Source organism: Trachypithecus francoisi, unplaced genomic scaffold, assembly GCF_009764315.1.
Source record: "Trachypithecus francoisi isolate TF-2019V2 unplaced genomic scaffold, Tfra_2.0 Lachesis_group21, whole genome shotgun sequence".
In the NCBI taxonomy this organism is placed as follows: Eukaryota; Metazoa; Chordata; class Mammalia; order Primates; family Cercopithecidae; genus Trachypithecus; species Trachypithecus francoisi.
The window spans coordinates 37,101,214-37,118,948 of NW_022681467.1; the positions used below are offsets into that span (position 1 = coordinate 37,101,214).

The window sequence follows — 17,735 nt, forward strand, 5'->3', positions numbered from 1 at the left end:
TTTGTCATATCACAGCTTGTGGTGCCATTCAGTTTCTGGGGCTTTATGAAGTTCATGTTGGAAAAGTTCCTCCTAAGTCCTTGTCTTCCTATACATCTGACCACTCTTGCTTCTGTGCAGCCTCTGTACCCAGCACATCTAGACTCGCAATACAAGCCTGTTGAATCAGAGCTCCGAGTTCCAACTATAATTACTAGTTCATTTGATCTCATCCACTTAACAGCTATTTATTATACAAAAGACTTTTACATTCTTTTTTTTTTTTGAGACAGTATCTTGCTCTGTTACCCAGGCTGGAGTGTAATGATGCGATCTTGGCTCACTGCAACCTCTGCTTCCCAGGTTCAAGTGATTCTTGTGCCTCAATCTCCCAAGTAGCTGGGATTACAGGCCTGCACCACCATGCCCAGCTAATTTTTGTATTTTTTTTTTTTGTAGAGATGGGGTTTTCCCATGTTGATCTCGAACTCCTGGCCTCAAGTGATCCACCTGCCTCAGACTCCCCAAGTGCTGGGATTACAGGTGTAAGCCACCATGCCTGGCCAAGACTTCCACATTTTAATGAGAGACAGACAAAACAACATCAGAGATCAGACACATTCAAATGCAATTTGTGTTGTGGTAAGTGCTTTAAGGAAGTACACAAGGGGCTGAAATAGAACATCATTGGGATGAGGGGCAGGAATCTACTTTAGATAAAAGAGTCAAGAAGGACCTCTCTAAGGAGATAACATTTTAGGCAAAACTGATAAACCAGTCATGTAAAGCATCCCAAGCAGAAGGAAGAACAGAGGCAAAGGTCTGCAGGTGGAAAAGAACTGTTAGTTCAACGCATTAAAAGACAGCCAGTCTTTTGGCTGGAGAGTAATGAGACAGGGAAAAATTGTTTATCTAAAAAAATGAAGAATTTGGTGAAACAAGGCGAGAGTGTGACTGGAGAGGGCCCTGCTGAGCACAGTAAGGAGTCTGAATGTTATTCCCAGTGCAACAAGAAGTTATTTGAAGCCTACAAGCAGCAGTTAAAATGATCTGACTTATGCTTTAGCAAAGGGCCAAGAAACAACTCTGTCATCTAGGTCAAAATGACTGTCCAGCCAAAGTCAGGACCCTCATGCAAAGGCCATACCTCCGCCTGCCAGGCCAGTGTAGAAGCTGAGAGTGCAGACGTTCGACCAGCTCCAAGAACAGCAATTGTTTCCCCATCATCATCCACCACTTTGAAGTCCAGGTCCTCATTGTATTTTCTGCGCTTTACTTGCCTTCCCGAGCGTCGTTTCTGCAGGGCAAACACACCCGTCAGAGAAACTCTCTGAGTGAAAGACAACAGCCTACATAAGAATACCCTCATCTACATTTACTAATATGCCAAGGAGAGCTTTCTTGCCTTACAAAAGAAATCTTTCTTAAAGACAACTCTTTTAAGGACTAAATTCAGTCAAAATGGGATCTAGCGGAGTAGGGGACAGAACAAAAGCTCAATCTCCAAATTGCCATGATCCACTAAAAAGAAGGGGTAATGTCTCACAGTCCAGTAAGACGTGTTCTGTTGATCAAAGGTAGTGACTTCCCCCCTTTCAGAATCCACTTTTCCTCCAATAAAACAAGGATGGGAGCTGAACTCTATCATCTTTGGGGTCCCTTCCAGCACTTGCTGGAAGCACAGATTTTATGACATGATGACAGTTTTTTATTGTTTTTGCTTAAATTCACCATCCTTACTGTGTACTTCTAAAAATGTAGTTAGAAAACTACTTAGTATCAATTTTTTGGATTTACTTTGAGAATCTCGTAATGCTTCTTGAAATGCAGGGAGACATCTTAAGTGTGACAAAACAAGGTTCCTAAGTCACCTCGATTGTGATGATCTAAGGATTCATCTCTAATTAAGAAGCCTGTACTTTTTAATATTCAACAACAAAACAGCCCAGTGGCTTTCCACAAACAGAACAGCATACAGTTCATTTCTACATACTCATCATATCTCAACAGTAGAATCACTCCAGGGAACCATTTACCAGCCAGTTCACTCTCAAATATTTAAACCTTAAAAAACAAAAGCAAAATCAAAATCCCACCTCTCTTTTCTTCTACAAGATACCTCCTGAGCATCTCTCTTGTGTTCCTATCACTTCTTCACTAAGTTGCCTCTATGATGTTTTACTTTATATGAGAGATTCCACATAAAAACCTCTCCCCAACACCACATACAGATCACCATTCTACAAACACCTAATTCCCTGCCAAATTCCATCAACTCAGTGTGCCTGGCTCCTCTGCCAATCTAGACATTTAACAGCCACCAGCCCCAGTTTATAGGCAGTGAGGAGTCTGCTCTGACACCAGACACTGCTGCTTATTAATACTATGACATTACTAGCTGTCATTTTCCTACAGGGAAGAGCAGTGAGAAACCCATGAAGGTCCAGCTGATCCTAGAAGGTATAGTATGTCAGTCTTATTCTAAATGAGCCTTGCAGCAGCGTGGCTCAGATAAATTGCTATGAATATCAGAGGAAACAGAGCACTTTCAAATATTAGACTTCATGCTCAAGAGAGGTTCTCAACTCAGAAAATCCCTAACACTGTCACGGGCACACTTTGGCATATTTTTAGGAATCTGGTTTAGACGGGCAACTCCATGTTTCCATGTTTGGCCAAACTTTCCTTACTTGTTGGCATAATGGATACATCTCTGACTTTCCCAGCATCTGGGATTATGAAAATGTCCTTGTACAGGCTGGCCTGGCACTCTGAGCACTAAATGCATTACCTGCATGGCAAAAGAGGCCTTACAAGCTTGGCTCACAACTTCGTTTTCCACATCAACTCCCTCTGCAACCTAATATCCTGCAACTTTTCAGGAATGAGGCAAACACCACTAGAAAACTGGGATATCATTAGTATACTGATCGGGCTAGGGAAAAAGACTACAGTCTACCTGCTCACCCACCAAAACAGTAAAAGCCCAGGCCAGAGCTAGGGAGTGTGCTAGAGATAGGCATAGAGGAGCAACAGGATCAGTGTGAGCCAGATCCCATCCAGCAGCTGTAATCTCCACCAGGCCTCCCGGTCACAGCTGTACCTGGCTGTCTGTAGACTCAGTGGACTCCTCAGGACTCCGCAGAGACGGGTTCGTCAGGCCCTGATCCAGCTCTAAACTCTCCACTGTAGTTTCACTTTTCCTTTTTCCTTTCTTCTTTTTCTCCACTGGGGTTGGTCCTTGCTCCTTGCTACAAGGAGAAATTCAGAATTAAAACTGTTGGGCAGTTTTTAAAACTAAGATTTCTCATGTGATCAACATCATGAAATCACATCCTGGAATTCTAGGGCCAGGGCAGGCTTTAATGGGGAATCTACAAGAGTTTCTTCCCAGAAATAAACAGAAACATGGGAAGAAATATCTACATGGATCAACGCAGAATTCACTTTATTACACCCCATCGTGACTATTATAGCTACAATTAATATGTAAGAAATAATATGAACATCTCCAAAAACTTCACTGTTTATACAAATGTCTTCTCTAGGAAGTTCAACTGCTTCACAGATACCAAGAATCTTCAAATTACAATCTCCCTTTAAGTTTCTTAGGAAGAGACATCTCCCTAATCTGTCACCATCCTCTACTGAGTACATGCTGGACCTGGAGTGAACACTAGGCACTCAAAATTGAAGAGAACACTGCCTCTGCCCTTGACGAGCTTATAATTATGAAAATCCTACAGTTCACCTACAACCACAGCCCAAGGCAGAACAAGAATGCTTCCTCAGAGAGGCAGAGATGGGCCAAGTCCATCCACCCTGCAAGGCCCTGCTAAGATGGCAACATTTTCTCCAAAAAGCCTTCCCTGGCCTTCCTAGGTGGTAAAATCTCTTTCCCACACTCCCAAAGCACTTCAACTATACTTTGCTTAAATGATCTTTCACCAGAATTAGTTGTTAACTACAATATCAGGCTCAGAATTCACATAACTACATACAGTGCCTGGATCCTCTACAGTTGCTCAATAAACATTTGCTGGATAGATGAGTATTTTATACTTCTCTGATCTCTCTTACCAGACTCGAAGTTCCTAGAGGGCAGTATGTGCTTGACTATGCTTTGTATTCCTCAGAGTGAGTGGTCTTATGCCTTATACATAGTAAGTATTCAATTAATATTTAAGCAAGTTTTAAAATTGTTTTTTAAGCAACGGATAGATGGATGCATTAATGAATGGCTATGATTAACTGTGGTTGGGGAGATTTGAGAACATACATTTGAGCAGAGATACATATATATGTACATATAAAAACAATTCTGACAGTAGTGGGAATAACAGTAACTAATGGTTACAGCTAATACTTTATATAATAATTACTATATGCAGGCACATTTGTTTACATTGCCTTTGATCTTCACAACAGCCCTGTAAGGCAGATGGTATTCTTCTTTTTTTTTTTTAAAGACGGAGTCTCGCGCTGTCACCCAGGATGGGGTTCGGTGGTGCGATCTCTGCTCACTGCAACCTCTACCTTCCATGTTTAATTCTCTTGCCTCAGCTTCACCAGTAGCTGGGATTACAGGCATCCGTCACCACGCCTGGCTTTTTTTGGGGGGTATTTTTTTTTTTTTTTGAGAAGGAGTCTCGCTCTGTCGCCCAGGCTGGAGTGCAGTGGCGCGATCTCCACTCACTGCAAGCTCCGCCTCCTGGGTTCGATCCATTCTCCTGCCTCAGCCTCCCTTGTAGCTGGGACTACAGACGCCCGCCACCGCGCCCAGCTAATTTTTGTATTTTTAGTAGAGACAGGGTTTCACTGTGTTAGTCAGGATGGTCTCGATCTCCTGACCTCGTGATCCGCCCGTGTCGGCCTCCCAAAGTGCTGGGATTACAGGTGTGAGCCACCGCACCTGGCCAGCAGATGGTATTCTTATTCTCATTTTATCATGAGGAATCTGAGGCATGGTGAGGTTAAGTTAGATTTCCAGGGCAACAGGGTTAGTAAATGGCAGAGACAAGATTTGAGCCCAAGTGGAATCTGTGCTCATCTGTGATTATCATAGCATTCTTGGGGGAATAGAACAGTGTTTTGGATACATTTAGTAGATAGTTGGTTGTGTGTCTGGATAACAGGGCAAGTGAGCAGAAGCACCATGTGATGGAGCTCAAAGGAAAAATCAAGGGTGCACCAGGCCAGAAAGTTTAGACTTCATTCTGTGTGAAAAGGGCCATGAAAGCAGGTCCAGGAAAGAAGGAATGAAGCCTTTCAAGGGTGGAAATGCTTTGAAAGGCCCAGCAGGAGTAGAACCAGGAAGTCTTGGCAAGTGACAGAATGTGGGTGACAAGGAAAGAGCCAACACTGGTACTTCCCATTAGGAGATTTAGTAGAAAGCATGGGGAAGAGAAGGAAACTGCATGACCTTGTTCAGAGGGGTGATCAAGGACACAAACCAGCCAGTGCTGATAGCTAAATCTGTCTGCTTCCCTCGTGAATACCCTTCACCCTTCACATGCCCCCAACCAGGTCAGCACAAACTCTGCCCAGCTTTTATTCCCCAGGCTGGAGACTGGCTTGCCTACCTACCAGGAAAGTTCATGATGAAAGCTATTTGCAAACAAACACAGGGACAGAAAAACAAATACTGCATGTTCTCACAAGTAGGAGCTAAATGACGAGAACACATGGACACACAGAGGGGAATGACACACACTAGGGCCTTTTGGAGGGTGGAGGATGGGAGGAGGTAGAGGATTAGGAAAAATAACTAATGGATACTAGGCTTCATACCTGGGGGATGAAATAATCTATACAACCAACCACCATGACATAAGTTTACTTATGTAACAAACTGCACTTGTACCCCTGAACTTAAAAGTTAAAACAAACAAACAAACAAACGAAAAAACTATTTTGATCCAACCTAACGAACTGAAACTCAAGGGGTCGTGCCATTTTCGAGGATTAAAGATTTTTAACAAGGGACTTGTACTCTTAAGCAGGGGAAAAAGCACAAGTTCTTCCATTTCTTACCAGTTCAGAAGAGGAGACTCAGCTAAAACAGTTTTAAAAGATGCTAAATTTTCACGAGTCTTTATCTCGTGAAGTAATTATGTGGCTCCTCATTAAGAAAACTGCATAGTAAATTACATTCTACAAAATACCTGTGAATTCCATGTCTCATCCCAATCCCATGAGGGAGCCAGGACAAATAATCCCCATATTCCAGATGAGGAAAACTGAGATTTAAAAGCAGCAAATGTCCCAAAGTCAGCAGCAGGGCAGAGGCTTATGCTCAGGTCAGCTGAGTCACAGGGTGTTACTTTTTCACACCAAATCGTGAATTTTGCCTCTTTTTTTCTAAAATCCCAGTCTCCCTTTTAGTAAATGTAAAAACTTCAAATATCCTTTAATGTTATTTGAATCTCAAAATAATGGCTTAAAAAATCAGCAACATTCCAATGACCCAAATATAGAAAATTCACAAATCCATAGATGTTGATAGTTTTTTACAGCTCTCTTAGAAAAAGGCTTAATTCTTTGACACAAATTTAAAGAAAGCTTACAATATGCCAAGTCACCCTAATAGTCACATGCTCAGTGGCCTTTGAATCTTCTGTAAAATCTTAAATCTTTCTTTCCAGCATTTGAAATCAATTTAATCTACTTACTAAATGTAACTTCATTATATTAGAACACTTTGTCTGTATATGCTTAATCTTCATTCTAAATATTTATTATGTGTGTGTGCGCGCACGCGTGCCCACATGCTAGAATTGTGCTTCACTGTGGAACATCATACACCAGTTAAACCAAGTCCAAATCATAACTAATGAATAGAACTTTCTCAAAATATGACACTTTTACTAGGAGACTTGTGTGCATTTTGAGCAACACATTGAATGTTGAAAGGAAGGAGGAGTCATGGTGAGGCACTTTCCAAGTCAAGCCTGAGGCGCTACTAGATTTTCCCAGCCATAAGCTGGGGTTCAGGTAGCCTGGGAATACTTTCTCAAATATTTGTCAGTAAAATAGGAAAATACTGGCTGAAACCTGCTCCCTTATTTGCAGGTAAATAAGAAGATACTCTACTCGGGAAAGCTTCAAAGTGATTTTTTGGAGGTTACCTTTGGCAAGAGAAGCCATTTTAAGTTCCAAAAATTCTTCCTGGAACTCTTCTGATAAAGGCAAGTATCAGGAAGAAAAGATTCCTTGTAAGCTTACAAATGGGATCTTCAAATACGATATTAAGAAAAATATCATCTGAATTCATCCTCTAGGAAGACTAGATAAGGTGCATCTTTCTGCTCTTTGGAAAAAGTTTTAAAAACCTTATGCTTGAGAGTTTTATCAGTTGAGGACATTTTAATCTCTAAACTGCTATACCTATAGATGATTTGGCCCATGAATGTTTGTTTTGCTCCTTGAAGTTCCAGGTTCTTCAAAAATAATGGATAGGCCAGGTGTGGTGGCTCATGACTGTAATCCCAGCACTTTGGGAGGCCCAGGCAGGCAGATCGCTTGAGCTCAGGAGTTCGAGACCAGCCTGGGTAATATGGTGAAACCCTGTCTCTACAAAAAAATACAAAAATTAGCCAGGCATGGTGGCATTGGCCTGTGGTTCCAGCTACTTGGGAGATTGAGGTGGGAGAATCGTTTGAGCCTGAAAGGCAGAGGTTGCAGTGAACAGACATCATGCCACTGCACTCCAGCCTGGGTGTCAGAGTGAGACCTTGTCTCAAAAAAAAAAAGAGGATAAATAGGATCTAACAAAACTACATATGCAAATAACCTTTGACTCAGCAATCTACTTACTGGAATGTAATCTAAAGATATATCACATGATATAAAAATACATATTCAAGAGGTTATTTATTACAACATTTTTTGGTAATTATAAAATAATGAAAACTACCTATCTAAACATAAATGACTGAATAAATTAGGACATATACAATGTAATACTAGACAGCTATAAAAACAAGAAGTAATTCTACAAACTGATAGGGAATGATTTCTAAAGATATATCAAGTGAAAAAAGCAGTGTTAAAAGAGTATAATATGCTACCTTTTGTGTAAGAATAAAGGGAAATTTAAAAAACTGTACACATCTATCTATTAATACAAAAAGAAACACAGGAAGGATAAACAAAAAAACCCACAATGCCTATCTATCTACAAGGGGTAGGGGAGAGAACAGGGTAGCAGGGATACAGGAGGGAGTGACACTTCTCTGAGTATACCTTTGTACACAGATCTGACTTTAGGAAATCTGTTAAAGTTCTACATATTAAAACACAAAAAACTAAAGATGAAAACAAGCTGAAACAAGTGAATCCATGTATGTTTAAAACAAGTAATATAACTGCACCTCATAAAGAATAAAACCGCTTCCATTAACTGACGAACACAGCATTTGACTACATACTCTCAACTTCTGGGGGAAGGGGAAAGAAGAGCAAACCAATTCTGAACTTTTTTTTCTTGGTAGTTAAGAAAAAAACTACCATGGTGAAGTCACTCTGAAACTACTTCAGATGTGGTACAGGACTAAGCAAACGAGTAAATGTGTTGATGTTGGGAACTGGCAAATACGAAATGCTATAAGGCAAGGGAGATACTGTGAGATGAATCTCAACTGCAGGCATCATCATTTGAACTCATGAGTTCTATAACATGTATGAACACATGCATGTATATGTGCATGTATGTATATATACGTGTGTAGATATATGTATGTATATACATGTGTACATATATTCATATGTGCATGTTTGTATGTATTTTCCCCCTAGTTTTGACAACAGAAAGGGCCTAAGAGCAAAGATGCCCCATCAGCAATGTGTACACTTAACACTCAGATCTTGGTGTTTAATACTGAAGCTCCTCACAGAAATGGCTGATTCCAAGGCTAAAGCAGGGAAGACAGAGGATGAGCCCGAAACATCCTGCTATGACAGAAAGTAAGAGAGTGTTTAGAAAAACAAATATGGCAAGTCAAAATGAGAAATAAGTCAGCTTGAAGAGCTTTTGTTGCCCAAAACTGAGACCATCTGAACACCAAAGTAATTGAGGACAGTAAAGAATTATAAGTCATTGAAAACAATAGGAATCTATACCAATGAGACATACATAAATAATGAATAAGGGATAAAGGGGAGCTCTTGTTCACTACAAAACACAAATGGTAACTGTAAAGGAAGTGGTACAGTTAGAAAATCATTTTGAGGCTGGGTGCAGTGGCTCATGCCTGAAATATCAGCACTTTGGTAGGCTGGGGTGGGAGGATGGCTTGAGGCCAGGAGTTCAAAACCAGACTGGCAACATATTGAAACCCCATCTCGGCCGGGCGCGGTGGCTCAAGCCTGTAATCCCAGCACTTTGGGAGGCCAAGACGGGCGGATCACGAGGTCAGGAGATCGAGACCATCCTGGCTAACACGGTGAAACCCCGTCTCTACTACAAAAATACAAAAAAACTAGCCAGGCGAGGTGGTGGGCACCTGTAGTCCTAGCTACTCAGGAGGCTGAGGCCAGAGAATGGTGTAAACCCGGGAGGCAGAGCTTGCAGTGAGCTGAGATCCGGCCACTGCACTCCAGCTTGGACGACAGAGCGAGACTCCATCTCAACAACAAAAAAAAAAAAAAAAAAAAAAGAAACCCTATCTCTACAAAAAAATTGGAAAAAAAAAAAATCAGCCAGGCATGATGATGCATGCCAGGTACCTGGGAGGCTGAGATGGGAGGACTGATCGAGCCCAGAAGGTCGAGGCTGTAGTGAGTCATGATGGTGCCACTGCACACCAGCCTGGGTGACAGAGCAAGGCCCTGTCTCAAAAAAAACCAAAATGACAAACAAAAAAACCCACTTTGTAACTAATGTAGAAAAGATGGGCATGGTGCAGAATCATCAAGGGATGCTAAATCTAGGGAGAATGATGTGAAGAGAAGCAGGATATTTGCATGATCTTAAAGTGTCTCCCTGCAGATTACTTAGTAGTTATAAGGGAACAAAAAGAATAACTAACTAGACAATGGTTATAGAAGAATGACTTACTCTTAGGAAAGATACACCGATGTATTTGGGACAAAAAGGCCAGACATATGTAACTTGTTTGCAACTGGTTCAGGAAACGTGTGTGCACACGCGCGTGCACGCACACACACATAAATATTTATTTATTATTATTATTATTTTTTTGAGACGGAGTCTCGCTCTGCCACCCAAGCTGGAGTGCAGTGGCCGGATCTCAGCTCACTGCAAGCTCTGCCTCCCGGGTTTACACCATTCTCCGGCCTCAGCCTCCTGAGTAGCTGGGACTACAGGTGCCCACCACCTCGCCCAGCTAGTTTTTTGTATTTTTCAGTAGAGACGGGGTTTCACCGTGTTAGCCAGGATGGTCTCGATCTCCTGACCTCGTGATCCGCCCGTCTCGGCCTCCCAAAGTGCTGGGATTACAGGCTTGAGCCACCGCGTCCGGCCATAAATATTAAAATAAGTTTATATATAAGTGTATGTGTGTGTGTGTGTGTATATGTATATATATACACACACACACACACATACTTTAAAAAATAATTTATCTTGACATACATCTATTCCACTGCAGAAGTGGACACTGCGTTTGGCATCTTTTTTCCTGACAACCAATACTGATTCCTAGACTATAAAAGAGCTCTGGCAGAAGGTCAGAGTGGGCTATGATACCCCGTTCCTTTTACCATGGTGATTGGTCCAGGATGGACACATGACCTAGCCAGACTAATCTGGGAGTCCTTCCTTTAAAAAAAAAAAAAAAAAAAAAAAAAAAAATATATATAATATATATATATATAGAGAGAGAGAGAGAGAGAGATAGATAGAGAGAGAGAGAGAGGCAGGAGTGGGTAGGAAAATGAATCTTTCTTCCTACGTCATGAAGTTGTTAAGCTGTAAGCTCACAGCTACGGGCAGCCATGATTCCAGCCTTGAGAGGAATGCATTTGCAAAGGATGGAGTGGCACCCAGACAGGCTCAGGGGGTCACTGGAGACAAACAGCTTTGGTCTCAACTAAACCTAATGGTTCTGATTCCTTAAGCCACTGAACCTCATTATCATTTTTTTCTAACTTAAGCTAATTTGACTGGGTTTATGTTACTTGTAACCAAGAGAGTTCTGAATAATACAAACGCCTAATACTCCCACCAATTAATGGCACAGGGGCTTGAATCAAAGTAATCTTATTTCTATAATCCTCTTTTTTATTAATAGCGTTCAGCATTAGACTAACTTGCAAGGAAAAAAAGGAAGAAATAACATTTTTGAGAGTCAAAGTAACTGTTTTTTTATTCAAACTTGATTTTACAATCAAACATATCTCCACTTTAAAGAAAGTACCTACTACGCATTTATGACATGCAAGAAACTCCCAATCAATTATTTCATACATGCAGGACAACTATTAGTTATAACCATCAAAGCTTTTATCCTGTCTTCCACGTGGCTTCATCAGCCAAGAAGACTGTGCGCATCTTTACTTTCTGTAGTTTGTCCTAGAAAAAAAATTTTTTTTTTTTTTTGCTTTCCAAATAGAAAATTTCATTATAAATATGAAAGCACTAGGTAGACAGGATTTCTCAAACTTTCTCTGCGACCATATCTCCAGTTTCTAACCTCCAGGTTTCTTTGCTAGAACTCAGAGTTAGGAAGTGAGTGCTGAATCTGAGTACGAGGAAAAGATCTGGGTACATGTCATGACACTGTACTCCTATGAATCTTTTATGGCTCTGTCCCCGTGGATTCCAGGTATTGAAAGCTCTTATCTACTAAGATGCATTAATTCAAAATGATTCATCTTCTCATTTTAAAATTAAAACCTTATTAAATATCCATCAGAGCCTTACAGCAAGAATGAGTTACTACTACAGCCACTGAAAATAGCTCATGATCCCAATAACTACCTCCAAAGACAAGTAGAGACTCAGGAGTCCAGTCCAGGAACCACTACTCCACTCCAGCAACAACGCTTCAGAGAAGCTTCCAGCACTGACCTTCCTATAGGCTTTGATCCTCTTCCCAGGAGTACAATACTGAAAACATGGCTATCACCTTGAAAAAGCTCATTTGCACACTTGATTCAGCTTTTCCATAATGCCCGTATTAATTGAGCCTACATAGAGAACTGAGTTGCTATCGATTTTTTAAAGATACTAGTTAAAAGAAAAAATACAAAAAAACCCTAATTATTTTGGTACAGATATAATCTGCTGTAGATAAACTGTGAACTAAATCTGCCCTGTCAGTCCCTTTAACCGTATCAACACCTTCAAAACAGAGATTACAGAGGGTAATATCCTAGTAAAATGGAAACAAAAAGATTACTTCCTCTTAAGATGAAAAAGCAGTTTTACCAAGTAATTCTATTAAAAGTAATAAAAGCAATTGAAAATAAAAATTCAGAAAGTATAGAAGAGTTTCAAATAAAAAGTATAACCCATCCTTAGTGCACCAAATCCCCAGAAGGATCGCTTTTGACTGATGCCTCTCTGATGCGTTCATGCTTCTAGTTCATTATTTATCAACATTAAGCAATGGCTACTGACACCCTGATAGGAAAGTTGATGAATTCAGATCTTTTTTACCTCCCCGATTCTGTCCCTACTCAGTATTTTCTTTGAACTCTTTTAGTGGAGGCAACCACATTTTAAATTTTCATTAATTCTTTGTTTTTCTGATTGCTCCCCTGTCATGACCCATTCTTGTGTTGCAGACAAAATATTCTCACTTTGAAGAGCTAATTTAAAGTATGTTCATTCTTTTCCTTGAATTGTTTCTTCTTATGACAGTTGTTCTTTCATTCTTCCTTTTCCTGCTTTATGCTGCTCGTTTTCCTCTATGGTCTTGTGCTCTTCAGTAGACTGTTCCTATTGAAAATCAACTAGGTTGGTACTACAGGTGCCTGGTGAGGCTCTCCTCTGCTTCCGAGTAAACTGCTTCCTCTATAAGCCTCGCCCCTGAATATGAAGCCTGGCCTAGAACTCTGCACACATGGCAAGACTTGTCAAGTGGCTGTCCCTCCCTCCACTTTTTAGGGTATGGGCAGGGAAGGGCAGAGAAGTTAGTGCTCTGTGCCCCTTTCTTGTGGGTGTCATTCCTTATATGGAGCCCTAGCCCCTTCCCCAGGGCAAACTGCCTAATATCCGTAGAGTAATTGCCTGAGTTCATCCTAGAGCTGACAAACCACACAACCGCTCTGCAGACAGTCCCTTAATCAGCCACCTCCACTTCTGGCCTGCCTCCAATCGCTCCTCCAGAGCTGCCTGCTCCATTGCAAGGAGAGAGCACTTCTATCTCTGCTGCAAACATAGTGCCTGCATGAGCTCTAAGCTGGGACTCCCTCCATACCATTTATCCACCAGTATGATACCAGTGGACTTCTTTGTCCAGAAATTCAGTAATAGCTCTCATCTTTGAAAAATTTCCTCCCCTCTGTTCTTCCTATCATTTCAGTAAGATTTGGAGAAGTGAAAATGAAAGCAGGTTGCATGTACCATCTTAAAATCTGGAAGCCCCTAAAAAGAACATTTGTTTAAGTGTCTTTTGGTCCTTTTGCTTTAAGTCTTTTCTCATCTATAAATTTCTTTAACAACTGGCTCAATACTCGTCTCTTCCAAGGGACTCCTCAGACCAGAAATGACATACTCTTTATCTTCTAAATCCTTTCAGCTACTCTGTAAGCAGTTATAGCAGGTTTTTCATTTGTTTATATTTCTGCTTGTTTCTTGAACACTTGTCAAGGTTGCTTCTTGTGAAAAGTACCTCAAACTCATAAAGGTACCTCAATGACTGGGCTCACAGATACTTCTGACACCTTGCTTCCTTCACTATTGCATTCCCTATAAAAAAAAAAAAAAACAACTCATAAACAAAGCAAGACACAGAAGAGGCACTAAAAATATGCTGGATAAATGAGTAGGCATTTATCAAGCATTATTATTTAGCAACTGCTCCCTTATAGATTTGGTATAGGTCTACTATGCACCAGGCCACAAAGTAAGCACTTCTGATGCTCTAAAAAAAAAACAAAACCAAAAACAAACAAACAAACAAAAAAACAGAAAGACTCAGTACAAAGCTTCCAAGGTGGGTCTCTGACATTACCACTTAGATTTCTTCCCTGGTTAACACAAAGTCCAATGGGTTCTAAGCTCAGGGTCTCTACTGAGGGCTCATACACACCTTTATGTCTTCTTTATTCTAATAAATGGTCACAATGTAAAAACAGGTCTCCCAACAGAAAGAACCCCATTAATGTAATCTCTTGAACCTGAAATGAGCCTCAATAAAGATCTCTCTAAACAGAGATAGCTGATTGACCTTCAAATAAACGAGAAAGAGCCACCAGCGCCTGTGAGGAGGAAAGCTAGCTGCTTTACTACTCTTCCTGCACCACACAGTTATCAGCTGACTCAGCGGCAACCACGCAGCTCAGATGGTTATATAATCAGAAGGCCTGGGGTTGAACACTTCCCAGAAGCAGTCATCACAGATGAAAGCAAAAAAAGGTAAAATGCTGGATTTGGGAGAAAAATCTGCTTTGGGTTGACAAACCAAACAAATGGGGATGAAAAACTGAAAATGGGGCTGATCACACCAACCACTTCTTTTCCTCTTTTTGCTTTTCCATTCCTAGCAGATGTTACATATAAAAACTTACACAGGCTCCATTTTCCTGTGATCTTTCACCTGGGAAACATGTTTCTCAAAGGATAATCTGAGACTCAGCCACACTCTAATTACCTGGGAGAATTCTGAACTGCAGATTCCTGGGTTCCACCCCAGACCTAATAAATCATTCTCTCTGGGGAATCCACTTTTCTAACAAGCTCTTCAGGTAGTTCCCTAGGCACAGCAAAGTCTGAGGACCAGAGACCCAGGTAGATAGACCTCCACTTGGGCCAGCACACTAATTTCTTGACTTGCAAGAAAGAATATGAACCATTCTGGTATGTGTGGAAATCCCAAAACTTATACTCTGCCCTCACCGACAACATGAACACCAAAACTCAAGACCCTAGCTTTTAAAAGCAACACTCAGTCTGGGCACCATGGCTCATGCCTGTAATCCCAGCACCTTAAGAGGCCAGGCAAGCAAATCACTTGATGACAGGAGTTCGAGACCAGCCTAGCCAACATAGCAAACTCCCATCTCTACTAAAAATACAAAAAATAAGCTGGGTGTGGTGGTACACACCTGCAATCCCAGCTACTCAGGAGGCTGAAGCAGGAGAATCACTTGAACCTGGAGGCAGAGATTGCAGTGAGCCGAGATCGTGCCACTACACTCCAGCCTGGGCAAGACAGCAAGATTCCGTGCCCCCCCAAAAATGAAATTCACAGGCATTTAGAAGCATTAGATGCAAAAACTGTTGTTGAGCACAGAATCCACTGCATAACAGTTCTTGCTATAATCTGAATTTGTCCCCCCAAATTCCTGTGTTGGAAACCCCATCTCCAATGCAGTGGTGTCGGGAGTTGGGGTGTAATAAGAGGAGATCAGGTCAGGTGGCTCTGGCCTCATGAATGGATGAATACTGTTATCACAGGAGTGGATTATCTCAAGAGTAGCCCTCTCTCGTTCTCTTTAGAGTAACATTTCATCCTCTTTTGCTCCTCTGCCTTTGGCCACAGGATAAGGAGCAGCACACAGGTCCTCCCCAGATTCCAGCACCATAGTGTTGGACTTCCCAGTCTCCAGAATAGTGAGCCAAATAAATTTCTGCTCACTATACATTATCCAGTCTGTGTATTCTGTTATAGCAACATAAAATGAACTACAACAGTTCCCTAATATGAAATTTCTTTCTCAAATGGTAAAAACTTAGCTTCTCTGAGAAACTGTCATGTTGCTTTTCTAAGACTGAAACATTATATTCAATATAATGAACAATTTTGGGAACAATATATTCCCAAAGCCCTTATTAACATTTCATGACCCTACATGATCTGACCCCTGCCTCTCTGATCCCCTCCTCCAGCTATACTGGCCATGTACAGGTATGTATGCATAGGTATGTGTATATGTTTGTATGTATACACACACACATGTACATCTGTGTATGTCTTCTTAGGCAAGTGGCTCCAATCCTCTCTGGAATAAAGCACTATAACTTTAAAAACAGTATAAGCATATAAGCTATACCAAATGAAATTTTAATTTCAGAGTCAGGAAAATGACAGAGCCTAACTTGGCTTCCTGAAGGAGCTTTCTTTGTTGCTTAAGTTTTACACAATAAAGGAATGAACTAAACTCATACTCAAAAATAATTTAGAGAAGCCAGGTTTAGTGATATATATCCGTAATCCCAGCTATTTGGAAGACCTCATCTCTAATAATAATAATAATACTACTACTACTAATAATAATAATTTGGAGGGAAGAGACACTAGTTTCAATTGAAACTTCTCCTATTTAAGAATTTTAGGCTTTTATCTCTCAAGCAATAAATGAATACTGATCACTATTAATATCATCCTTGAAAAGGAAAATTTGCTAGACTCTACCTATCACCTGTTTAGAACAGACATGTTCAATAATCTGTTTGTTGCCTCTCAAATGCAAACATAAACAGCAAAGGAAAAAGTTGAAGACATTAGTCCTTGAAAGGATACCATGAAGTATGCAAAATGAAATTCTATAGAAGAGGGACTATTTCCTACAAATAAAAACCAATTCCTCTGATACTGAAATCTCCCCACGTCCATTTCTGATCTTCCTTAGCAAAACATAAAGACACACAGCTAAGGGGAGAAAAGTCAGTTTTACAATCAGGTGAACGTGGAGTCAAATCCCAAGGATGGTGCTCACTAGTTTTGTGCCTTAGACAAGTTACTTAACTTTTTGAACTTTCATTCAATTATAAAATGGATATATTACCTACTGTTATATAACAATGGGAGTTATAAGATACCTTACACAGGTCTTAATTTCAAGGAGAAGAGCTCTATCCATTAATTCTTGGAATATATTTATATCTATATATAGAGAGATATATAGATATATATAGATCTATCTATCTATATATCTCTCTATATATAGAGAAATATATAATATAGAGAGATATATATCATGTGTGAACCTGACAAACCTCTCTAGTGACCAGCCCCAGGAACATAAAAAGGCACAAGGCAAGTTGATCCTGACCTCAGACATTTAACTTTCATTGAGGAAAACAAGTCACACATACCTGAAAACCGTAATTAATGATGGGGAAAGTAGCCTGTTTTAGAGGCAAACATACAAAACTGGGAATCAGGCCTGAGTTTATAACACATATCTGTGAATGACCTTAGACAAGTCATTTCTCTGTGGGTCTCCGTTTCCCTGGCTGCGGCCCTACAACAGGGCTGAACTAAGTATCTTTTAGCCTTCCGAGGTCTACGGTTACGATTTACAATGAAAAGTGAGGCTCCAAATGCTATGGAAGTTCAGAGGGGACACACGGGTACGCTGGTTTGGGGAAACTCTGATATATATATATATATATCTGTACTGATATATAGCAGAACTCTGATACATATCTGAACTTAGACTTGCACTCAGACCCGAAGAATGGAAAGGACTTGGGATACCGAGAGGATAAGAGCTGGGGAAATACCCAGAGCAATCCAAAGGAGAAGTGGGTCAAGGACCTTTTAAGAGCTAATGAGATTAATTGAGTTGGCGAGGTACACTGCCAGAGATGGAAAGGGAGGGAGACGTCAGACCCCAGAGGG

The 17,735-nt window shown here is 40.7% G+C and overlaps 1 protein-coding gene across 1 annotated transcript in view; it reads right to left on the reverse strand.

Annotated features, from left to right (window-relative positions):
• CHD6 (chromodomain helicase DNA binding protein 6) overlaps window positions 1-17,735 on the reverse strand; it is a 215,087-nt gene that overhangs the window by 112,732 nt on the left and 84,620 nt on the right. Inside the window, 2 exon segments of the mRNA XM_033186434.1 lie at window positions 1,127-1,276; window positions 3,083-3,230. Of these exon segments, the coding sequence (XP_033042325.1) occupies window positions 1,127-1,276; window positions 3,083-3,230 (298 nt within the window).